General features: G+C 35.3%; 1 protein-coding gene across 2 annotated transcripts in view; it reads right to left on the reverse strand.

Moving 5' to 3' along the window:
* The window catches only part of LOC112044315 (ETS-like protein pointed), a 210,684-nt gene that overhangs the window by 24,283 nt on the left and 158,762 nt on the right, over positions 1 to 27,639 (reverse strand). For both annotated transcript variants that reach the window (XR_008251953.1, XM_024080129.2), the window contains 2 exons: positions 26,694 to 26,897; positions 24,952 to 25,080 (listed from right to left, as the gene is read on the reverse strand). Coding sequence is in view for 1 of the 2 variants with exons in the window: in XM_024080129.2 (XP_023935897.1) it covers positions 24,952 to 25,080; positions 26,694 to 26,897 (333 nt within the window). In the remaining variant the exon portion in view is untranslated. The remainder of the gene's footprint in view (positions 1 to 24,951; positions 25,081 to 26,693; positions 26,898 to 27,639) is intronic.

Consider the following 27,639-nt stretch of genomic DNA (forward strand, 5'->3'; position numbering starts at 1 on the left):
TATTGGTTATATTTGAAACGCTTAGTTATTGAATATTAATCAGACGCCATTTTATTATTATTTTTTTCTTTGTATCCATTATACCTACCTATCGTATAGAAATACTAATATAATAAGAGGTAAAGTTTGTGGTGTTGTACAGGGTAATCTCGGGATCTACGGAACCGATTTTGATAAATCTTTTAACACTAGAAAACCACGTTATATATGAGTGTCATAGGCTCTATTAGACTCGTATTCTCACAGAAACGAGAACTACGCGGGCGTAACCGCAGAGCATCGGTAGTAGCTAATAAACCGCCGAACGAACGTTCACATGATATTCACGTAATCTAAATATGCAAATGTAAGCTGTGTGACAATACTGCTGAGCTTTTTTATGCGCGTCACGCGGCGGAAGTGCGGCGAGGTGCGCGCGCGCCGCCGGATCCAACATGGCGGCGAAAGTGCTTCCGGCCCCGCTGAAGAGTTCTCAATGAAGCTCGCCCGCTTACCGTATAATACGTATCATGTTATCATTCATGCGCTTTGGATTTTGTGTGTTTGGGATATTTCAAATTATTTAGAACTTAATATTTTAACAAAGAGTCCTAGAATAAAGTTGTTTACAAATAATAATGTGTAATTTGTAACGTGAATATTTATATTTACTAAATGATACTTATTATATTTTATTCACTGCAGATAATCTTAAATTCCTTACAATAAAATGACGAATAAAATATATGAATTAAAACTAAGAATTAAATAATTATAACAAATACACACAATCTAATTAGCGTCAGCTCTTGGGTCACCTGACGCATGGACCAATTTGTTTGACATAGCATTGAAAAATTTCAAATTGATGATTACAGGAGCAACATATAATTAATAGTATGCTTTTACTATGAAATAAACACCACTATTTGACAAAAATAACCAATTAATCCTTGTTTACGCACAGTTAAGTCAGTTAAGTTAACAGTAAAGATTATTCTAACGTGAACATTATTTTAATGGGTCACTACAGTCAGCTTGTAAGTCTGACTCTCTATAAACGAAATTATTATAGCTTGGCAACTTCGTTCGTAACACTGCCGATGGTCCGCGCGGGCCGGAGGGTGTATAGCGATGAAAAACCCACGACTGTTGCACCTCACTTCCCAGCACGCACAATTTCACACCCGCGAGACATTCCCCCCGTCGCCCGCATATCATGGGAGTGTCATCCACGAACTTGGCAGACTATAGATTAATCGGTGACCGGGATCGACGGCTCAACGCGCGCCTTGAGGACACTTTAAGCCGTCGGTCAAACTTTTCCCGACCTGCTGCTCAATATTCAAATACTCTATTTCAAAACCTAATTAATTAATAACCGAACCCGGACGTTGTAAGATACGAGGCCGACGAACTTGGTATAATTTTCCACCATTATTTAATCATTAATATACTTATTACTTGCCCGCATCGGCTTCGTAGCATTGATGTGTAATTATGCAGTTATATAAATATTCCCTGCGAAGCAGATGTAAATGTATATCATATAAATGCTTCGTAGGAATACGATGTCGTGGTATATATCCAAGCGATTCAGATATATGCACTTCGATATTAGGTTTTGCCTCAAGTGAAACTAGAAAAATATTAAGAGCTTTGAAGTCACTTTTTAAATATGTGGTATTTATTAAGTAGATATTTCACAGTATGTGTAAATGTAATATAACAAAATAATTAAAATACAAAATAAAGTAAAAACCAAAAATTCATTTTTCTTTTTAATTCGTCAAGTAAACAAAGTAATATGTTTAAAAATAATGTAAAAAGCATAACAAATCGAAGCTAATTGAACTTTTAAATTAAATAAGTTTATTTGGATAAGTAGTAAAACTTTGTATTTAGCTTCGCAAATTACTTATTCCTTTTAATTAATATATATTATTAATTACTTAGCACTCCTGTTAAAAAACAATATAGCAAACGAACCAAGTCTTTTTTAAGATATTCAATTTCGTATTTCGTAAAAACAATATAAAATAGACGAAGCTTTTTAATGAAGGGGTCCAATTAATAGTATTTTAAAATCCACTGTAAATATAGCGTAAATATGGAATAATTTGTTATTTTTGTCAAATATTGGTGTTTATTTCCGAATCTTTGGTAAAAGTATACCATTAATTATAATGTTACTCTTGTAATTAAATAACACTATTATTAACAACTTCCTTATTTATTCGGTTATCCTTATAATTATTTCCGATTCTAATTACAGAAATAATAACGAATAAATAATTTATTTATATAAAACTTCTTTCTCGAATAAAATAAACATTTAAAGTATAATTTTTCTTATTATTAATAAAGTCTGAATTAAACTACAAAATGCTAAAGTTAAAATTAAACCGACGGGTTTATATATTTTGCTAAAACTACAACTAACAAAAACTTGAAATCTAATTGTATTTATCTTTAAAAAACGAATAATACCCCAAGGAACTTTTAAAATAGTTTTAAATCTTTAAATGTTAAGGTTTAAAAAAAATTCGATGCTGCGATTAGCTCTTTACTAACTAATGAACCGATTAAATTAAGCATTCTGTATGCATTTAAGTTTTAAGTTGGACTCAACTCGACTTATCATTGGGATATATTTTATTTTAATAGATTAAACTATGATAATTTTATGAACTAACCTGTAGGCAATGCGTAGGAAGGATCAGCACAGATATGATCCACGGAAGGGTCGTAAGCGAGCCTGCTCTGGTCACCATACTGCAATTTGTTCGTGTTAGCCGATTGTTCGTAGCCTAACCTCGCGACACTGAGTGCTTGCTCGTAATTTAACCTATTGTCCGTTTGTTCGTCGTAGGGTTTTTTCACACTGTAGTCCGTGAAGTTGAGTTTAGTGATGGTGGACATGGGGTGGAGAGGCGCCGGAGGCCCGGCGGCTTCACGCGGCTCTACTAGCAGCATGGCGGCTTTGAACCGCCTTCTAGCACTACACTTTACCAATTCATATCACTCCGCAATAACGCATAACTTTCAAATATCCAATAAAAAATAACAAAAAAATTTAAAGATTAAAGTATTTGTAAAGCTAAATTTATTTATTTATTAAAGTAAAAGTAATAAAATCACTGCAACTAAATTAAGTTTGTAAGCTAATACTACGATAGTGCGCTTTAGTGCTGTCAAGTTTCGTAGCACCACAGCGCTTCGCGTCTAATCGCTGACTGAGCTTTCGTATTCGTACACTTTCGTGGTCGGGCGGATCGAGAGAGGGCGGCCGTGGAAAATGCGCCGAGTGCACACGACTCTAGCCGAGGCGAGGCGAGCTATGCCGGGAACACACGAGCGGCGGAGCTCTGCGACCTGCTAACGCCGAGTTGCCGACTCCATGCCACCTGCTAGCATGGCCAACTGTTGCGCACCGTTTTTTGCCACCCGCCCGTACTATCATGAAAATGAGCAAAACACGTAATCCTTAAGTTGCGACAAAGTCAGTTTCCTTTGAAAACTAAATACACTTCACTTAATTACACTCGTAGATTCATGCATATCGAGCTATTAATTAATAACAAACAAGGTAATACATTACATGGCGAGGTATTTTCCCTCTCGCTTATCATTTAAGGAAAATAGTGTTAACTAATATATATTTATACGTCGGTAATTAAAATAGTTAAGTAGCATAACAAACGTAAATAGACGCACTGAAGTTTTAATGGCTTTTAGAGGCAAAAAGAAAATACTTTGTTTAATTATACGCTTCAGTTACCATACAAGGCTTTTGTTTTAGAGAACGTTGTTTTGAAATTTGAATATGACCTATATGTCGGGACGTTTTAACATACATCAGTAAGTGTAGTAGAAACTATTCGATTGCAAATGCAAAATGAATATTCCGTTTTGCAAATGCCACGAATGACGAGCAAGGGAGTTGTCTTGAAGAAGACGTACCTATTGAACAAGAATTTTGGTGTTTTAATAGTGGGAAATAGAAATTATAAAAATTACTGTTTTACTATTTTTCACACTTTTTAATACATATACATACTCGTAGCAGTGAAATAAAATAGTATTTCAAGTTATAATGGTAATAATTAAAAAAAAATGTAATTCGACTTTCTACTTACAAAAGTTACTTTTTAATCACAAAAGTTTTCGTCATTATCTACTACTGAATTAATTACAATTGGAATTACTTTTTATATTTTGAAAACACAATAGAAATCAGTAATATATTTAAAAACACCCGTTGTTACACCAGGGTGATTAAATATAGCTGTGCAGAAAAAAAGTAATTTTACTAGGTAATGTACAATGTAGGTAATCCACTGACAGCTACGACGTAAATCGTAATTACGTATAATGATCATGACTTATGACGCATACGCGACCTTGGTGTGGGTTCCTATTGTTTGATAGAGATGAGAAACGGTTTGGTCTCAACCGAGTTTCTGGAACGTTGGTCAATTCGCTGATTAAATTAGTAAACCGATCTGTAAACTTTGAAGGATTATTTAAATCCCTAATAGATTGGTGTATAAATAAATAATAAAAGGTTAATAAGTATCCTTACTTAAATAAACTTAGGGTGACGAATCAAATCGCGTTAAAACTCTAAGCCTATGTATGATAAATAAGCCTATGATAATGAGTTCTTTGAAGTAATTAGAAACAAATATACGATTTGTGAAATGCATTGTGGCTTGTCTAGAAATTGATCTATCGATCTGGGACTTATTTTACTCTCTTTTATGTATATGAAGTTGCTGTAATCTTTGATGAACTGAGAGGTTCAGGACTCGGTTGAAAATTAAGTTAAGAATTATAATTTACTACTCTTCTCGTAGTCTCGCCTGGTTGCTTAATCTGTGTTAATTGACGTTAGTTAAACGCTGATTTGATCAGCCCTTCTGAAACTAGGAACTAGGCGTATTTGTGTTAACAATCTAGTCGTTTAGTTAAAGCTTTGGTTTAGCAATGAATTTGAAGGTCACTATTATGTTAAATTATTTTGTAAGATTAACGGTAAACCTAATTATGATATAAATATTATGTCAAGTTTACAAAAATTATTCTGAATATTACTCGTATATAAATTCGAAAGTGAGTTTGTTTTTTGTAACGCTTTTACGCACAGAGCGATTTTAAAAATTCTTTAACCATTAGAAAGTTACATTATCAGCAAGTGACCTAAGCTATATTTTATACCCGTGTTTGTATGTATGTACAACAGGAACGGGATCTATGCGCGAGAAACCGCGGGACATTCGCTAATAATATATGAAAAAAAACAATGCAAAAGAAAATCTGCTCAAAAGCTGTGCTATTTCAGAGGTAAAAATCAATACAGTGCTATTATTACGCGATCTCGCGCTACATATAGTGATTATACCCTCCCACATATCGTATTGATTTTAAGCACAGGATGTTTACAATTGCAGGTAAGATTTGGGACAGATGTTGGATATTACTTTCTGATAGACGAGACGCGAGATGTTCCTTTGATTTAGTGGGAGGGCACAGATTAAGGCGGCGCCGAAACCGGGTCAAGTTACAGGGGTGGGCCTCAAAGGTCACAATGGAAAGGGGACGCTGGAATATTCCACGGATAATAGACACCTGAGCACGTGTGCGTCCGGATATTGGGGGCCATTGTGTTCGGAGGAAGTTTCGACGTGTCGGAAGATCCGATGCGATATTTTTTTTTTATTAATTTAACTGTGCACTGGCGGTGAACATTGAATGAGTTTTTAGTTCTTTTTAGATAATACAATAAATTAACACGTATAACAGCTCTCTTTGTTACTTGTTAGTTAGTTAGGTTATGTGATTTATGGGGTATCTAATTTTAAAATTTGGTATGTGAAAAAAATTTAAAAAATCGGACCAGTAGTCCCTAAGATTAGCGCGTTCAAAAAAAACAAACTCTTCAGCTTTGTAATATTAGTATAGATTTTCATGATTTAAGATCCGAGTCTTAAGGCGGGCTATGAAATATTTTTGTACTTTTCTTCAAATTTCCAGTAACAGCCCGAAGTGGTAAGTCAGCCTGTTCGGTCCTGGCCATTATCATTAATCATTATAAAAGGTATCTGCTAACAAGCATTGGAGCAGCCTGTTTGGTTTAGACCAAGCATTAAGATGGTTTAGAGCAAGCAATTTAGACTGCAAATCCTCTTCTATGGACAGATAATTGCCCTGTCAAAAATAGTTATACTATGATGAAGAAACATATTATTGCTTATAAAGCCATCGATCTATTATTATATGTATAAAACCGATAATGTATCGTAACAAGGAACGGGACACCGATGTTGAACGCATCCGATATTCAATTAGCGGGCGCGCGCGAGGAAATAGCGCGGGAAATGAGTTTTCGATATTTGAATAAATGGGTCGCGGAAATAAACACACGCGGGATATTGTCTCTGCGCAATCTTCGCTCCCACTGTCTATGCTCTAATAGGAAATGGATTTCAAAGCGAAGAGTCAACGTCATTAGCACGTAAGTGATGAATAAATTATGATTTATAAATATACGAGTCAGCCTGCGACTTCATCCGCGGAAAATCTTGATCATAAAATAAGATTTTTTTTAATAATAAAAATACCCAATCTTAAATTTTCAAGAGTTTACAAAAAAAGAGATGAGCTCTCTGTACAATTTTAGTTTATCCTAAAGTTTCTTCTTTCTAAAATATTTTTTCTTACTTCTTTCTATAATAAACAACAATTATCTAAACTACTTTTATGTCTCAAAACTAGTATTTATCTATGAATAGTTATGAATTTTCATAAGTAATATTATATAAAGTACTTAAGTATGCTGAGAAAAAAAAATCGAAATCGCTTATCTATTCATTAGCCATATTTTACTAGGAACAAATGGAGTCGGCGTCCAAAAGAAAAACGAATTACGTATGGCATAGGCGTAATATCGATCGCAAAAGGCAATGTAATATTGAAATACCGCGGTCAATCGATATGCACAAAGTAAGGCCGTCATTCCAGCGGCGGTGTTTAAATTTAAAAATACAATTTACCGAGGAATTCCCTGCTTTGAATTACATTAAGTGCGTACAATGAAGCTCTAGTGAGCGTATCGGCCGCGGCAGGCGACGGAAGCTAACGATAAACAATCTTTTATAGATAAAGCTCTGAAAACAGTCCATAAAATGAACGGGCCGTAACCACTTCATCCAGCCCTGTCAATAACTGTGACACCACGAAAGACGATGGATTGTCTGTTAGGTAATTTTGATCTACGGGGTTATTTGGTAAGTCACAGTCTTTCGGATGATAAAGTTACGTAAGCTTGTTTGATATTAGTAAGTACATTGATAGGTGAGTGATACATCCAATATATTGTGTAGTTTCATACAGGGCATGAGACTTGTAACATTTGTGTTGCAAAAATGTATTTTTTATTTCATGACAATCAGAGGTATAGTGAAGGATGTGCTTTGAAAAGGTAACTTTTACTTTGGTTAGAATCACTTGTCTCTATAGAAGAGAGAAATAAAATAAGGGAAATTAGTGTTTAAAAATATGTCTAAATAATAAACAAAAAAAACCTACTCATAGTTTACAATTTAAAAAAATCCAAGTAATTCTTTTCTGTGTTGGTAATTTCGACGGGTTCCAGGAAGAGATTACTCTGTTAGATTGTCTATTATTTAATCGATATACAATTGCTAGTTAAATAAAAGCTTCACCATCTCTCAGGCCATGAATATTACCGATGTTTAAAAATGTCAAACTCACATAAATTACAGCGAACAGCGTAAAACGATTTTTAAAAATCGAACATTCTTAACCTTGTACTAATTAAAAAGCGCACCACATCCGGTGTGGCCCAATACACAAAAGTGATTAAATTCTGATTTAAAATTCAATTTTTATGTTTGCCATTATTAGGGGCGTAAGGTTAGCTGTGCTTCCTGTGATATTAAGGATACTGGGCCTTAAATTATTGTGACGACACATTTTTTGTGTGTGTTTTTTTTAAATATTTTACCCACTCTTAGGTATAACAAACACAGGTAAATCTTTACTCATAATGCGTAGACGAACTGTTTTCTTTTTTTAAATAAAGAACAACGGTAAAGCTTTTGACAAGTGTAGAGTGGTACGTTTTTAAATTGGAGCACGACTGTGACGTCACTTCCGGTACCAATAATTTATTTCTCTTGGCCTCCATCTTGTGACGAGATGGTGCGAGATACGACATTATTATTCACATTATAAATTTAGAACTATTTCTGAGAAAATTATGAATGTGACATGCTATTTTTCATTTGCCTATCTCTACCAGGTCTGCAAACTTTTCTGACCTATTTTACTGTCATTTGACTATCGTGATATGTAAAGATTTTTCATGTAGGTCACAAAGCATAATATAAGTAAAGGTTTCTACTTTATAGATTAGAATACAAGTAAAAACAAGCTAATATCTATACTATTGACTTGAACATGAGGAAAGGTTTTTAGTGTTGTATTTCTCAAGAGTTTTCTGATTAATATAAGTTACCTTAAAATGGCATATCAAGTTCTTATAAGATGCTTACAATCATTTGTGATTATGTTACGTATAATCATGTTAATACGCCACAAACGCAATAAAACGAGACTTATTTTTTTGAGTCTTTTTAAAATCTAAAAGTAGACAAAAGTGGCGTCAAATTGAAAAAGATACTATGTCGCTTTGTCAGCAGTTCTCTCATAATTTGGCGGACGCGCTCCCGTGCGTCTCAATGGACACATGGCATAGGACTTTTAAATCCTTGTTGGTGTTTTATGGGACCCGCAACCCAAATCAAAGATAAGAAGAAACAACAGCAAAGTTGACCCGTGTCAAACGTTTCAGGCTAAACATTTTTATGACAACAGTGCTATCGCGAGCGAAGGCCAGCGCCCACGACGTCCGCCCACCACCGCCCCTGGGCCACAGATAAGATATTAAACATTAAACAATATATATTTTTTATTACAATTGTTTGAGTAAATCGCGGCTGGGATTTTACAGATGTTTGCAAATTGAAAACTTACAATAAAACTTTCAAAGAAACTTATTATCAGTATGTCATTCTTAAAATAAAGCCTTGAGAGACCAGGCATCATAATTGCTACTTTGTTCTATAACCTATTTTTTATTTTACAACAATGAATGTCATTGTTGTAATGTCGTTATTGTATTGTAATATTAATTACAAGTGCAAACTAATAACACTTGGAACACTTTAACATTTGATTATTAAACTATAGATGTCCACAGTCCACTTTAGACTCATACGTTTAAAATCATAAGACACGTACAATAAATAAACATTAATTTGTTGTACGTCGACGCGGCCAATTTGGACAAATCGATGAGCTAAAACCTGCAGTGACTAATAATGGATAATGAATACTCATCAAATATTTGTTTTTGCGGGGGACTCCTACAATTAGAGTAGAGACGGCCGCAAATAAGGCAATTAATTGAATTCGGCACTTCAAAGCGCCGCCTCGGGCTTTGTCGGCGCCTGCAGTCGCGGTAACATGACGCTCATATTGCTGATCTTTTGCCTTCAAATCGGCAACCCGCTAAAACTCCTTCACCCATCACAAAATTCCCACACCTTTTATTAGGACGTGAAAATTCGAGGTGCAGAAACACCTGCGAAATTTGGGAACAATGCCAACTTGAGTTACAATAAAAAAGCGTGTATTTCAATTTCATTGATTTATTTTTTCGTAAACGGCTTTACGTTTTACAAGCCTTTTACAAAGTTTTTCCCAAGGTTTGCGTTCGCCGAACGTAGATTAAACGCAGATGTAACATGCGACACTATTAGCTTTTTTTGATAATGCGTATTAATTCTAAGCTTCTAGGCGGTTTGTTTATAGCAGGGTTTCTCAAACTTCGGCTGCACGAACCCCTGTTAAAATTTCCAAGTGACAGTGAACCCCTTACTAACTAATGAAACCCCCCCCCCCCCCCCGCAATAAATTTAACTGTTGAAGAAAATAAAATTATTATCTGAACAAAAGATAATAAAATACCAAAAGAAATGTCTTTGTAATATCAATGTGATGGGAGTGCTTGTTTCTTGTCGCAAATGGATTGAATGTTCGGACTAATTTTGGACAATTTTAACCTTAATTCTGACTCGGTATCAGTTATAAAGCCACCATTACGTAAATCTTGTCGCAAACCCCTAGCCGTCGAATGGCGAACCCCAGGGGTTGATTATGATTGCTGAGTTAGCATTGTCTATCACGCCATTGACGATCAATTATTCTCACGTTTCTGCAGCACCCACGACTATAACTGATCATGTATTGGTCGCTGCGTACATGACGGCTCGACTTATTAAACGTCTTTGCTGCCGTTTGCGCTGCAGAAACGTGAGAATAATTGTCCGTCAATGGCTTACATTAGCGAGCTTTACAGAAGCTAACTGTCTGGGTGCGATGCGCGTACACACTTGCTCGTTGATCATCATTTTTTGGAACCCGTATTCGTAATTACTTTAATTCTAAGTTTTAGATTAATTTTATCACCATTACCTAATAACATAACTTGAAGTTTTGTGCTTGTAAGCTAAGCCTAATTGAAATAAATGAATTTTGCCTCTTATTGGGACTTCCAAATACCATGGCCTCCTAATTACCCAGTGGGGGGTCGACCGACATTGCGTTTTCTGGTGCGAGGTCGCCATTCCAGCACCTTAGGGGCTTGTTGTTACACTTGGACTTTTTCATTTAAATTTTTATCTAGATTTCAAAGCTTAATGAAATTATAGCAATACCATAAGTGGGTTTGGTTTATTTACCTAATTAGAAGTACTCAGCTGAAGTATTTATTGCCCAATGCGTTACGAACCGCGCGTAAGTACGTACTTGAAATTTTTGAGCCATATAAAGGCGTTGCTTGTTAACAAGTATTTGCATACAGAGTAGGTATTGGTATCGGCTACCAACATGTCTGCCAGACTCATTTCGACTGCGAACACAATGTACGCAACACAAAAGCGATAACTTCTTATCTACGGAATACCAAGAATCGCTCCAACTTTGTACTGTATTCATTTATTTTAATTAAAATATTATTACTGCGTTGATATAATTACGAGTTGTAATGTATGGGTATGCATTATCTGTGGGGATTTCGCAAATTCATTGTATTATTTAGGTAGGTAGTTAAATTTATGAGGAAGTTGGTGAGCATTGTTTCATTAATAATAACAGAGCATTCATAAAGTTACTATTTTGAAAACTAAACAATCGTCATAAAACGTTATTTAAAACAAAATATTTAAGAAAAAAAGTGGGTAGGTTCTACCCACATTTTTTTAAAAATATTATGTGGAAACCTAATTACTTAATTAGGTTTTCCACATAATTAAGATAGTTAAGTTTTAAGGAAACCTGCATATTTCCTGAATTCTCTGCGTGCGTGAAGTCTGCCATCCGCATTGAGCCAGCATAGTGGACTATTTACCCTAACCCCTCTCATTCTGAGAGGAGACTCGAGCTCACCAGTGAGCCGAATATGGGTTGATAATGATGTGGAAAACTACATGATGTTTATTGGCTAAAGGTATTACCTACTAATGTCGACGGGATGCTTCTTTAATTTAGTTATTTTGTAGTAAGTAGTTTAATTTAAGGGGGGGCCTTAGCATGTTTTGTTGCTAAAATGGACAATGTTATCAGCTTCTAAAGTTAAGTCAGGACTTTAAAGTTTAAGCCAAGATATACCTGTGTAGCATCATACCAAAACAATACGCAATAAGAACTCTAAAGAATGAGTCATTTGATGAAGCCTTAGCAAAGACAGATATCCTTATGCATGCTTAGTGCATGGTGGAATTTTGTAAAGTAAAGTTTAATTCATACCTTACTAGTGTTGTTAGCTATTATAACGCATGGTTTCCTTCTCACGACAATCCGAGCTTGACGGGCCTTCTTTAATTCTAATAATTTGTGAGACACCTATTTAACAAGCTGGATCCGGTTGTTCATACATTGCTGCATTCAACAACTCTACGTGTATGAAACTCTACTTAGTAGAGAATAATGTAGACAGATTTGTATAACTTTTTTTTTATTATTTACAAGGTAGCTCTTGACCACGATCTCATTTGATGGTAAGTGTTGCAATCTAAGATGGAAAAGAACTAACTTATTGGAAGTAGAATGAAAATCCACACCTTTTCGGTTTCTATACGACATCGTACCGGAACGAAATGTTTTATTCCGAAAAAATAGTCCGTCCGGGCGTCCGCTAGTATACAATATTTGTCAAGAGACATTGTCTAAAGTTTATTTTGTCTCAAATTATCAAAATGAACTTTAATGACCGTCAAGTATTTTCCAGAAAGAACGCAAAAATGCGCCGTGACGTTCTAAATTAACACCAATTTGTGACGTATTATCTGAAAAACGAAGCTATAAAAGGACGAAATTAAAGTTTTATCTCTACGATTGTATTGTTTCAGTTAACATACTGAATTTGTTTAAAGCGAAATAAAATTTTATTAGCCCATGAAATGTTATCTAAACGGAGCGTTCAATTTCAACGAAAATAAAATAAAACGCTAGCGATAAGAATCACTTTTGAATATTAAACGGTTTTTTGACTGTGACCCCTTACCCTTTATTACAATATTTGGAATATCAATCGAATTACTGATTCGGTACGGCATAGAATCAAGGACACCCAAAATAGGTGAATGGCGAAGAATGGCCTCATTGTGAAGGCACTTCGCAAGCCCTTGTTAAGAGCTTATTGAAGTACAAGGGCCCTTAAAGATGGCGTTCTGTATTATAAAAACAGACGTCCAAAGGGCACCCCTTGCTCTTTTAGTGCCGACCCTCGAGGGGTCGTTCTTTACGTCTTACCTGATTTCTTCAATACATTTTTATTTTAATTTGATTTTGTAATTTCAGTTCTAGGCTGATAATCATCATCGGGTATCTATTAAGTTTTGTATTATAAGTATATCTGAAGCACTAACATGCGATCAAGTGAATTGACATTAGGATATAATGATTACCTACTGTCAAATAAATTAGTTAATTTATTATTATAATAAGGTAGTTTTATAAGACTTCAATTTCAAAATTACCTACCCACCATTGCGTGGTTATGTACTTATATCCCAATCGTCTATTAGGATCCTTGTTCTAACATCCTTTGTGCCGATTTTCGTAATTCGAAATTTGAAAAGGACCCGCACGTGCGCAAGAGTGTGTATCGGGTTGCACCGGAAGCCGGCGGCGCACAATGGCTACCGGATGTGGCCGCTCGAAACGACACGTATCTTTATATTATTGACATCTCAGGAAAGCTCAATATTTTCCCTGTCCACACTTCACGATCTATGTAAATGATATCAATTATTGATTTCCTAACAGAGGGCACGTGTTCGGCTATAAAGGCACAATCGTTTTTTTTTTTTAATTTATTGTACGGCACTGGATACCAGTCGTTGAAAGTGCAATATCTTATTGTCGTTCTTACATATTATGTGAAGGTATGACAAAGAAGTATTGATTTGAAAGTGCATTATAATGCCGAAGTACATTTTGATTAAAAATAGGTCAGATAAAGAACATAGGGGCATAAAATAAGGTTGTGATAACGGTAAAATTGTGTAATATTCTGGTTAGCTCGTAAATTGGGTCGTTTCTATTTAATTTACACAATTTAATATCGTTAATTGTATTAAAATACGTTGTAGACAATTATGAAAATAATTGTCTACAACGTAAAAGTTTGATTTCTATTGTTATTAACTCGCAGATGCCCCGGGGTTTTTTCTGCGTAGTTCCTGTTCCTGTGAGAATATGGAAATAAAATAAAGTGCATGTTACTGGAGAATACACGGATTTCTAATGTTGAAAGATTTTTTAAAATCGGTCGACTTTTTAATAGTTGATTTAAAAAATTATAATATTTATTTGGATTCCAGTCTTAAAATACAAAATAAAAAAAAATTAGAAAAAATAGTTACAGAACTTTTTATATCGATAAACTTCACTTGTACAGACAACACGGTCTATGAGTAGGTACTAAGTGCTGGTAACTCGTAGGTATATGCGTACATAGCAGGATACAAGGCGTCAACGTTAGATTAACTGCCTATATCATTTATGGAAATAAATTAACGCGATTGGTCAAAGCCACGAGCTCGTAAACACGCTAATAAGGATGAACCGTGATTTATGACGTATGCGTAGTGATGGGCAACGTGTATGTAATCGATACTTGTCTATGGTAATAAATGTACGAAGGATATACGTTGTACGAGTATATTAATCAAATTACCAACATAAGAATGATATGATATATAACAATGATACTAACACATATGTTTCTCTTATATAAAATTATAGCTAAAATTATTCTAAAGTACATGAAATTAAGGAATTAAGAAATGTGCTAATTAGTAACTAAGCTGCTTAAAATCAAATATCTATAAGCTTTGAAAAAGTTTATGTTAGAAGATTTCATTTTAAATTAAATGATTGAACAGGTGTATAAACTCATTAAAAATTATACCTATTTCCGATTTCCTCTCGGTAAAAGCTTTCAAGAGAAAGTTGTTACACAAAATTAAGATTAAAATTTACACAGGATTTCCTTATTTATTGAGTACAAATCCACTCGCGATTAATATTAGTTTTGCATAATAATTATAGATATTAGATATCATTATAGGCTTAAGATAGAAACAAACTTATGTATAATTTTTCCTATTCTGCTGTAGCCTAATAGGTAAATTAGTAAAATTCAACTACGTATAAATTCAAGAAAATAATATTACTAGCAGATGCCCGAGAGTTTGTGAGCGCATGACATTCATATGTTCGAAAATCCCGCAGGAACTATGGACTTTACGGGATACTTTTTTTTTGGCCTATGTGTTAATCCAGGTCATACATATCTAATATTTTCAGTCGAATTCATTCATTAGTTGCGGCGTATGGAGTAAAAAACATACACACTTATAACAAACACACAAAGTTTGTCTTTATAATACTAGTTTGACAATAACACATACTAATACCTACTGGTATTGAGTGAATGATTGCATTCATTCACTCAGTAAATGATTTTAGTCCGTAAACTGCATAGCGCATTTCCCATCACTACGCGAGAGTTTTAACGATGAGCCGCCGCTCATTATATGCTCATTAATTCCTGACCGGTTAACAGCTTTATGAATGGAGGAAATTCATATTTCTTTTAATTGTACGGTATATGAGTTCATTAAAAGAAATGTGTAACAGGTTCGGTGCACCGGATGTTTTGCAAGTGGTTGGTAATCGAACTGCTCCCATTGGACGATGTGCTATTAATGAATGAAGGTTAAATAGGATGGCCTACTTTTTGATGTTAGGGACTATTCAGTTTTGCTCTATCCCTGCATGTGAGGCAATTCAGTTTACCATATTCTCAGTGGATCAGCGATGAAAAGGTTTACTGATAGTGGCAAAGACTAGTTAGTAACTATTGTCGGTGTAAATATTAGATACTTAGTTATTATTAATAAAATGAATAGTGTATATTACGTAACGTTTCGCAGTGTTACTGTTTATTTCATTTCTCGGATTTCCTGTTTACACACTTTGTTTCTACGTATACCAATATTGCATTTTCTTTCCTTTCTGTAGTTTCAAGTTTTTACTAGTAACTGCGGAGGCGTAGTTCAGGGATATACCGGATGAAAACACCATTTTTTTCTATTATATTATATCTTAATTAATTAATAATTAACGTATACGTATAGTAATTATAATTATTACGTGCTCGTATTTTTACCTACCTTTATAATTATAAAAATATTATGTTATAATTTTTCAGGTGTTTTGACAGCTACAATTGTTTTGTATGTAATTAACTTTCATCAATAATGATTTTAATAAATATAATTTCCGAAATCAAACCCATGTTTAATTTTGGAACGTGATTTTCCGAACACTTTTGAAACTCGAAGCGACGTCTCATACAGACGTGATTTTGTTACGCCCTTACGTTTGAAGCTCGGTGCGTCCATATATGACCATGAAGTTCGCAGAAGCCAGTGTTGCAGGTTTCGTAAGGGTTCCGAAGCTAACGTCCGGCGATTACCGCGCAACCCGAGGATGTGCGCGGGTTGCGACAGCGGATGCGTGCGCCACACGCCTTTTTAATATTACTGCAATTGCTAATATACGCCGTTTTGTACACTAACCTTCGCGTTGTCGGCCCAATTGCATTATTTTTCAACGCTCGAGTTGGTGCGAGGACGCGATGTCTAAAAGGCTTATGTTGCGCGTAAACACTGTAAGGGTTACTGTACTGTAAGGGTTTAGGTTGTTTTGTTTCCTTATGAAAACGAAATTCGATGATTTGTCTAGTGGCATCAGCCAGGACTACTTATGGGTACCACCACCCTACTGGCAAAGACGTAACTTGTCATTCAATAAAAATAATATGAAAATAATCTTACTTCTTATTATTATTAAATATTGATAACCCTGTTGTTTTGGGAATTAAAGTATAGCCTCACCAGAAAAATAAAAAAAAACTCTCAACTCGCATGTTGTAAAAAAATAAACTTATTTCTTATATCTACTAGCATACTTAGCACAGACTGCTAAGAAGCACAAGTGACGCTTCCAATCCAGAGTTTTAAAATTTTTGGTCAGGCTGTGCTTAATAAAATAAGGTAGAGCATTCTGGTTATCAGTTATGCTGGCTTTGGCCGTGGCTAGTTACCACCCTACCGACAACATCATCACTTACCATCACGTGAGATTGTCGTCAAGGGCTAACTTGTAAATAATTAAAAAAAAATATATATTATGAAAAAGAAACATTTTATCAGGTATACATAAAATACCTACTACCATATGCTTAACGCAGCTTTATATAGTAATTCTATGTTTTCCTTTATATATACAGGCAAAATTCCATTTATTTTAAACTTAAATCTACTCGATTTTGCACATCTTCTTACAAACATAAATTCGCAGTCATAATAATTTTAGTCAGGATTATTAACTTAAGCTTTTTTTTAAATTTGGAATTTTTAAAAATCCAGTGCCAGTCAAAACCAGTGTCTTCGGCTATAGATTTAAATAAATACTTACCGCACCATACTAACATCGAGTCAATCTCTGCGGAGTCCCTGGCACGGGAGCTCGGATGCAAAAACATATCTTAACCGCAATCCAATGTTCCCATATTTGTTCACAACTTACACTTCAACTGTCCCACTGCACTTCACAAATCCTCAAATTACTATCGACCGATATTACAAAAAGTATTATTATTAAACTGCATAAAGAAACAAAAGAAAAAACGTTAAAACTCTCAAATATTTTCCAAATAAATGTATGTTATATGTAGAGACAAAAGACGATCAGGCTTTGAGGGCGCCTGAAGACTGCACTGGTTTTCTTCGCGGTGAGAGACGCCGTGTGGTAGGGGCTCAACTTCACCTTCAAGGTATCGTAAAGCCGTGTTTATACTAAATACACGCTTTGGTACTTCGTGTGTTGTTTGACCATTATTCATAAAAAAGTTGTAATTTTTTTTTATATACATGTTTTTTGGATTATCTACTATTTTTCTGTGCACGGTATAAACTATTATTTGAATTATTTTATAACTCGTCTATTGTGCACGGAAAATTTTATGATATCCTACTAATATTATAAACGCGAAAGTTTGTATGGATGTATGTTTGTTACTTTAACACTTTAACACAATTAACACATAGTTTAGGCGAAAACCTGATGAGAACTTGGGAGAACAACATAAGCAGAAAAGGGTAGTGTTGTTTTAAAACCCGGGCCACAAGTGAACATAGATTTTCTTTTCACCCGCACGGTTTAAGAAATTCGTCTCAACCTTTACATATATTAGGTATATAATATTATTATAAAAAATATATATTATATACAGTCATGTACACATAAATTGAAAGTTATATATTACCTACTGGGAGTTTCCAAATCGCTATTTTTTAATACATCGAGATACACGTACCTATGGGTATTATAATTATTTCCGGTCCTTTAGATCTTTGAACATGAATATTAATTAGAAATATACCTTAAATTGACAGATTTAACAAAAAACTGCCGCTCGACTAGCAATTTTACAAGTAAATAATTGGTTTATGTTAACGTGATTTCAATTTGCAGTGATTATTAAATGTCAAGTGTGGCAGTATCTAAATGTCAACCGTAGTTAGCATAAATAATTAGTAATATATTATGAGTATATAAAATACGAATAGGCAGATGGGTTAGGTAAGCATTGTAATGGTCTAAAAGCCTACAATGGTCAGACCTTCGGAACGTTATAGAAACTGAAAATTTGACAGCTTATGGAATCTACGTAAGTAGGTAAGGAAATAACAACAGAAAGACGAGTGGGGACATGATATCTTGTTTCTCATAGAAAAAAAGATCTTAATTTTTCAATAATGCCACTTAAACATTATTAGATTCTAAATTATATTATGGCTTAACTGTCCACTCAAACAGTGGAACAATAAAAGAATGCCCTGCAATATGTGGCGTAACCTAGAACAAGGCCCCAACGCATTTCGCCACATACTTCCAATACAAAAAAAGTATGCAGCACTGATTTTCAGTTAGGTTTCTCAAAAACCACTACGGTTCAAACTCCATACTTTCTTATGATAGGAACAAACTTTCAGCATTTATAAAATGAGGAAGATCAGGCCAATACAGACACTCAATCTAAAAGCTATGTTTTAAATTTAATAAACCTATTTGTGAAACATTAAAGAATACTTAACGAAAAGAGTGAAACTTTAAATGTCCGCAGATAAACTCCAAAGACATTCAACATCAAAGGAAAACTGTTAAAGCACTCACTAATAGCGCAATACTTAAGAATAATATAATTAACACAATGACATCAACATCTGAAGAAAAGAAATGTTTCTTTTCTGTTTAATCTGTCGACGGGAGCGGCGCATTTTCTTTAAACATCTAAGTTTTACGTCATTATTATTGTATAATTTACTTTGATAATAATCAAGAACTTCGGTAGAGAGTTTAAATTTTTTAATGTATAAAATAAAACAAGAAATATAAAATACTATAAATAGTAAGTAATAATTTCCGCGCTGAAAATCATGCTAATATTCATTGGAATAAAGTGAGCTATTGCGATTTCAGGTTGATAACAATTGCTGTAAAACAAAGGAAATAGGTATAGTCGGATGCAATTTTTATGACGTTTCGAAAATAAGCTGCTACGCGCAGGTCATATATAAAGTACGCTAAAATCAAGTCACGTGAGGCGACTACTAGTGGGTGGAAGCGCACAGGCTTGCCGCAGCGTCCCTACGTTCCCGCTGATACCTTAAATCTAATATTGCGCAGTTTAACGCACGGTGTTCCGAAACGTCATAAAGATTGCATCAAACTGTAAATTGTGCTTAATTTTCTAAAAATCACAACACTACTATTTACTTCATGGTAGTAGAGTAAAAAGAGAGGCACTGTAAATTATAATTTGCGTAATATTACGATATGTAAATCATGAATTGTGTAATACTTAAAAAAACCTCCAACATCACAAATTATGTAACACTAAAAATCCATCAACAATACCATGAAAACACATCAACTTTACATTTCCATATTGTTTCCATACCTATATTTTATTTAGCATTACGTCACGCCTCAGACCAATTATAGAAGGACCTGTATCGCACTCATAGTCACGAACAAAATTGTCTGTCATTTTCTGAAGAAAAAGACCTTAGATTTGGTATATCTATACTAATATTATAAAGAGGTAAAGTTTGTAAGTTTGTAAGTTTGTCACATTTTTTAAATGGGGTAATCTTTGGAACTACTGGTCCGATTTTAAAAATTCTTTCACCAGTAGAATGCTACATTATCGGGGAGTGCTATAGGCTATATTATTTATATTGGTATCATATATATTAGCCGAGTTATCACAGTTTTTGTCATACAGGTCGGACTGAAAATCCTCTTAAACAGACTTATTCGCATGCGCTGCCTTAACTATTGTGTAAAATTGAAATTAATGTATGGAGGCTTTATGTATCTTTAAAAGTTTTACAAAAAAGTCCGCGACACCATATATCTATCTTCTATATATTAGCAGATATAGTACCTTTTGTGTTTTAAAAATTATTAATTTTATATACTTAGGTTTACGTCATTATTTATACAACTAAACTTTAATCCTTATTAAAATAAATTATTTAATAATCACAAGGATATTATGGAGATAAGATTTCCCCTTTACAGTATGTTAATTACTTAAATAGTTTCGGAGATAATACAAAATTTCTAAAAGACGCAGAAATTCCGCTATATGACGCCCGGCGCTTTCATTTACGTAGTTCCCGTTCCCGTGTGAATATGGGGATCAAACATAGCCTATGACACTCGCAAATAACGTAGCTTTCTATTGGTAAAACAATTTTCCAAATCGGTCCAGTAGATCCAGAGATTACCTCCTACAACCACACGAACTTTACCTCTTTATATTATTAGCATAGAAGTCTTTATTTCTCTTGGTCATACCACCACTCTCGAAGGACTGGACCGATTTTGCTAAGGGTAGGAGTAAGATAGAGAAGTTACAGGGTAGGGTAGGGTACGGGTAGGGAAGCGTAGGGGTAGTCTAGGGGTAGGGTAGGTTTAGGGCCGGGTTTAGGGTAGTGGTAGGGTAGGGGTAGAGGTAGGGTAGTGGTAGGGTAGAGGTACGGGTAGGATAGGGAAGTGGTAGGGTAGGGGTAGGATAGGCGTGAGATAGGGGTACGGGTGGGATAGGGGTAGGAAAGGGATAGGGTACGGGGAGGGTAGGGGTAGGGTGGGGGTAGGGTGTAGGTAAGGTAGTGGTAGGTTTGGGGTAGGGTAGGGGTAGGGTGGGGGTAGGTTAGGGTAGGGTAGGGGTAGGGTAGGTTAGGGGTAGGGTAGATGTAGGGGTTGGGTAGGGTAGGGTTGGGGTAGTGGTAGGGTAGGGTTGGGGTAGTGGTAGGGTAGGGTAGGGGTAGGGTAGGGGTAGTAATAAAGTTGACATCGAAATTTACGCGGACGAAGTCGCGGGCGTCCGCTAGTATCTTATAAAAACTAAACTAAAACCAACTAAACTAGAAGTTTTTGCCCGTTTTTTTAAACAATTCAATTACACAAAAAGGTATTTTTACGGAGCTCTTTAACCGACGAACAAGATTACAACTATTTAACATCGATTCTATAGACACAGTTTTTATAATCGCATTAGATCGTTGATCATATACTTTGACAGAAAAGTAACGTCTAGCGAGGCAGGTTCTATACAATAATTGGTCTGAGCGTTACGCTGATGGACGGAGAAAATTATCGTGTACGGTTACGCTGGTGTAGTTACGTTGTGAAAAACGTAGATGACACATGTACGGTGTACCTACTCGTAGTACAAGACGATGGACCTCGGATCGGCTGAAAGAGAGCGGAAAAATCGCGCCAAGGTCGCCGCTTGCTTCACGCGCCCGCCCAACTGGAAACTATGTGATGCTTCACGAAACGCAATATGAATGATACGTATCTACTCGTACGTACCACAATAATTGTTATTATTCACTTTTTAATAACAATAATATTGGTTTAAATAATTTTAGACGAGAACATTTTGTAATACTGTTAGTTATAATACAATTTATGATGCAATCAGGGGATCGTTCCGGTACGATGCCGTGTAGAAACCAAAAGGGGGTGTGGATTTTCATCCTCCTCCTAACAAGTTAGCCCGCTTCCATCTTAGACTGCATCATCACTTATCATCAGGTGAGATTGTAGTCAAGGGCTAACTTGTACAGAATAAAAAAAAAAACGATCAAGCAATTTTGCCGCACCAAAAACACTTTTTTTCATTATAATAGAATGTTAGAATAGTATAGTTTTTCGAGCCTAGTTTCTTATGTCAAAATACTAAACTAGCTAAATATCAATTTTGAATATTGGAAATAGTAAATTTAGTCTCACTCAATTATTACCGTGCAGGCCAAATGTCTCGCTTGATACATATGTATTTACTTTCATTACAACAATGAACATGTATGAGTCTTTAAAAGGGAACCTTTCGAAATCCGGCGGGAATCGGTTTGTTATCTTCGCCGCGGATGCCTATTGCTTGCACTGTAAAAAAGTTATGAGCAAAGATCTCTTTACACGCCGTTACCTAAAACTCTTTCTAATCTTCTTTCTCTTCTCTATTATAGCTTAGTGTTACGAGTAAATCAGTAGTCACAATGTGTTTAATCTACGTTTGAACTTTCAAGCGGTATGATAAATATTCCAAAGGGGATTTAGCGAATGTAAAGCGCTCGCTGCACAGGGACCACCCGTGTTCCACGACGAAGAGGGCTCCGTGTCTCTTTGGTAATTTATTATTTCAGTAGCGTTCACGCAGTCAAAACATCCCGCGCTATGATTTACAGCGCTATAAAAGCGCTTTTTATATCAAATGGAAATGGCTTTTATCCCTGAGATTACGCAGGACTCTTCGATTGTAAAAATTTGATACGGTTTTTTTTGGTTATGTAATTAAAAATTGACGCATTAGCATTATCACGCTTCGTTCCCGTAGGTGTAGGCAGAGACTTTTCACGCCTTTCCACTTGTATATTTCACTTATTTCCATTTTCACATTAGGTAACTTGAGTAAAATGTAAATGTGCCAACTATTCGCAAACGCCGAAAATGGTTAAACATATTTAAAAGATATATCGTCAATATATCTTTTAAATATGACCAATATTCTCATTCCCCGCCAACTACTTGGAATAAACTGTATTACGCTAGCCACAAACGGTCAATTATTCTCACGTTTCTGTAGCACCCACGACTATAGGTAATTGATCGTGTGTTCGTCACTGCGTACATGACTTGTATAGTACGCCGCGTGGGTACTGCCGTTTGCTTTTCAGAAACGTGAGAATGATTGACTGTTTGTGGCTAGCATAGCAAGGGGTGGTTACGACAATATTCCAGCGGGCGGGGATCGAACCAAGGCCTCTCGGTGATGAGTCCGGCTCTATCACCGTTGAGCTATTGAGACTTTTATAATCATTATTATAATTTTATAGAAGAAAGACACAAGATAGATATAATATAAGATCATATTAATTTATTATGAAACACTGCTAAAACTCAGGTGATACAACGTCGGAGTGTGCCCGTATAGTTTCGATCTCATACAGAGCCCTTAGTCATGAATTGGTTCTTGCAACGCGGCACGATAAACATGTTACTCACGATAGTTTAAATTCTAAAATATAAGATCAAGTGGACCATCAGATAATTCGTAAAAATTACTTTCCAACAAATGGTTTAAAAACGAATGTTGTGTTCCCTATACTGATTAACATTAATTGGTTTGTTATAGTAATACGATATAATGCTGGTAATTACTAAGAGCACATAAAGCGTCGAATGTCAAAGGCAAGAGTTTAACTGCGGCGTTATCGTTTACAGCCCGTAAGTGGCTCATAATAATTGTTGGGTTATCCGCTGGGTTAGATTATATGGAGCAATTATTAGTAAGATAAATAAACTAGATAAAGTTCACAAACTGAAAGTGCTATCAAAATGGAAAACAAGCTTTCACTGTAAGTAATCACAATACGGTAAGTTTTAGGTTTCGAGGGTCCACACATAGAGATGTTATTAAAAATAAAACTTTAAAACAGTCCACATTTGAGTTTTGGGAGTTTTAAAATGGTTAAAGAAAATAAATCTTAAAATTAAACCTTCGCTTAATGTTCAATATTAAAGCCCAAATACAGAGCAAATTCAATCTTAGACGGATTAAAATGATTCATTTAAGGTTGAATTTGAAAATGCGACTTCTTGAAAAGTCCTAACAAATGTTGTTTTTGGCACGCATTTACTCGTTTTTGGTCGCTGATTGTGAGTTTATTTTTTACGAGGTTAATGTGTCCAAACTTTCAACCATTCTAGTTGGCATACCTGAAGTATTTTTTTGTAAAAGGGTTTAAAGTGTATTTTTTGTATTTGACGGCGCTTCAGGATTCTATAATAAACTTAACTTGTGTGAGTAAAGGCCTTATCTTTCAAAGATAACTGAGATTATATGATCAGGATTATGAAGATTTATAATATGTTTATTAATAATAATGGTTCCCACGATAATTAACGTTTGCCTTAGCGACTATTATCTGTTAAACCCCCATAACGATGCTATATATCCGTTAATTTATAATTTAACCTTATGTAAGATTTAAAGTATTGTGAAATAGAAATATTAGTTTATTGTTTAAATATTTCAAAAACTGCTTACTAGTAATTTAATTTAAAGCTTCATTAATGAGGTGGAAAAGGTTGTCAAGTTAAATAAGTCATATCGAAGTTTAACTGTTTCTGCTAGTTTACGTATAAACAGTTTTGTAGTGCTAATTATGGTATTTTTAATTTTACAAATAATGTTGTCATCGTCAAATTTAATAAGGTTAGGTTGCTGAAGCTTGGCGACTTTAAAAGTATAATTAATTAATATTGTGCTTTTAAAGGGACTGCAAATGGAATTAAATAGCAATTATACATTATAGATACCATACCTTTCGTACTTTCCACAGGTAGTGTCAATAAAAGACTTCTTGCTGAGCAGGTATCTACACAAAGGTCAAACGTTCGCCGTTGCTTGTCTTAAACATCCTATATTTACTGTTACAGCTAATATCTACGACTAATAAATGATTTATTTTCTTATTGTATTGTATTGAATTCTTTTATAAATGTTCCTATAAAAATAAGCTTCTTTTCCTTTTATAAATAAGCTTCAGATATGTTTACATTTATACGACACACGGCACTTGCACGGCAGTGTATTAGCCAAGTTCGGAATGTAACAGGTATCACAAATCACAATGTTTGTTGCAACAACCAAAACATACGACTTACCAGTATTGTTGTTGTTGTTGTAGTGATGTGCCGGCGGGGGGATGTAGTCGGGCAGTTCGGGGAGGCACACGTTGCTCTCGTACATGTTCGGTGGCACGTTCGCGAGTAAAGACCGCTCTTTCTCCACATCTGTGGGACAAACTTTGTGTCAGTAAAGATCTATTGTATAAGGATGATTTTGCTTTTGTGTGCATAAACTATAGTCAGAACAGAAACGCACGGTTATTTTATTTAGCGGTAAACAGATGAAAGCGTTGAGTAGGAAAGATGCTAAACAACGATTTTTGAGTTAGAATTTCTTTTTTCTTCATAAGAATACTTGGCATATCTTTTTTCTTAAATATGACCAATATTCCCATTCCCCTCCAATTAGTCGGGAAATAATGTGCTAGGAGTGGGTACGACAATAGACCAACGGGGCGGGGATCGAACCACCACCCCTCGGTGATGAATCCGACCGCTCTTACCGTTGAGCTATTGATGCTATAAATCACTGGCAGATGCAAATTTAATTTAACAATATATTTCTGCATTGCTGATGCTCTTTTAGTTTCATAAAAGTAAGACCGTTATCATAAAGTACAGCATCTATGCCTAAGCAATTTTTAGCTTTTTCATGATTATTGCTATTTTTAGTTTTTGTTTTGTTTGAAAAGGTACCACATTATTTTGTGATACACAATAAAAGTGCAAAATTACCAAAAATAAGGGTCCGGTTACAATTAGAGGAAGATCCTATAGCTGTCCAACTTGGTGCGATTTTAACATTGCCGCAAAGTATTCTTCATCAGATTTGTTTAACATAAATTTACAAGAATTTCAAACCTAGCGTTTTAGGCTTATTAATTAAAATCAATAAAAAATAAATATGCAAATATATTTAGCCAATAACTTTTTGTTGTCTGCGGATATCGCGTGTGGCGGAAATGAGTAATACAAAATATATTAAACCTTTAAATAGAATTTTGGATTTAAGCTCATTTATTATAAGACACAAAAAAGGTATTTGTTCAGATCGATTTACCCAAGACAAATGTCACCTAAGGAGTTACCTACAACAACGCAAACTAATTATCGCTCTTTGTTGGTTATCCATAGGTATCAATTGGGTTCAAATTGTTTAAGTATGTTGTATTTGAATAAATATACGATTAAATAAATGATGTACCATTATGACGATTAATAAAATACCTTCTTATATAGGTATAAATTAGATACAAAAAAGGTTAAAGTTGTTTACCTAACGTATCCGCTACATCTAAATTAACTGCTGCAACAATTCGAAGTGTTATAATATTTAATCCTTAAAATATATATTCAGAAACTCCGTCTAAAATGTGATTCAATTGTTATTAATTGTGGTTACGACGATGTATAGAAGTTGTACACGAAAGAGAAATCTTCATTTCTATTACCATTTATTGTTACAGACGAAGTAATCGTTACAGATTTAATCAATGCCCTATTATGTAATAGTATCAATCGTTTTAGTATTTGTAGTTAGGGCTCGCGTAGAAGCGATCAAGCGTACTGGGTTCTGCATTCTCCGCAACGTTTGTAACTATTATCTATAGACTTCGTTGCTATCTGCACAGTGATATGAAGTTATTCATACATACATTTTACAGAACTTGGCACTCTTTTTGCCAGCGCGGGGTCTAACGGCAGTCACACACGATTAAGTTTACCGTGCAATCCTGCAGAATTGATCGTGAATGGGTAGCGTAACAGTCATAACAAACCTTTTTGTAGTATTTCCAAGTGCTCCCATAGTATGTCGCCCATGAAGGCGGGCGCCCGTGCGACGAACTCGTCCCTGCCCATCGCGCAGATGTCCTTGCCCTGGGCGCGCGCGAACTGTTGTAGCGCTACCCCCTCTAGCGAGAACTCCCGGGCAGCCCATCGCAGCCACGCCGCCACGGCCGCCTCGCTCCATTGTCGAGGATCTGGGTACAAGTAAAAACATCTTCATTAATAATTATTAACATCATAGCGACGACGCAAACGCATTACCGATCGGTCCGTGAGCTCACCCTGGGGTCATGCCTGAAAATCGGCGCTACAGTATCTTAGCTGTAGCATAGAGCTGAATGTTTAATATTAATTATCTAAGTATTAACAGACTTACTTATGATTGTACCTACGTCCTTAAGTAATTATAATATTTTTAATTAGTTTATAAGCTAGTAGATTGTATTTTTTTTTGGCTGAATAAAATTTTTTATATATTATTATTATTAATTACTAGCGGACGCACGCGACTTCATCCGCGTGGAATTCAGTTTTTCGCAAATCCCGCGGGAACCATGCATTTTTCCGGGATGAAAAGTAGCCTATGTGTTAATCCAGAGTAAAATCTATTTCCATTCCAAATTTCAACCAAATCGCATCAGTAGCCGCAGCGTAAAAGAGGAACAAACATACTTAGACATTTTCCAAGAGCCGTGATGGCCCAATGGGTATGACCTCTGCCTCCGATACCGGAGGGTGTGGGTTCGAATCCGGTCCGGGGCATGCACCTACAACTTTTCAGTTGTGTGCATTTTAAGAAATTAAATATCACGTGTCTCAAACGGTGAAGGAAAACATCGTGAGGAAACCTGCACATCAGAGAATTTCTTGATTCTCTGCGTGTGTGAAGTTTGCCAATCCGCATTGGGCCTGCGTGGTGGACTATTGGCCTAACCC

This window comes from Bicyclus anynana, chromosome 21 (genome assembly GCF_947172395.1).
Source record: "Bicyclus anynana chromosome 21, ilBicAnyn1.1, whole genome shotgun sequence".
NCBI lineage: Eukaryota > Metazoa > Arthropoda > Insecta > Lepidoptera > Nymphalidae > Bicyclus > Bicyclus anynana.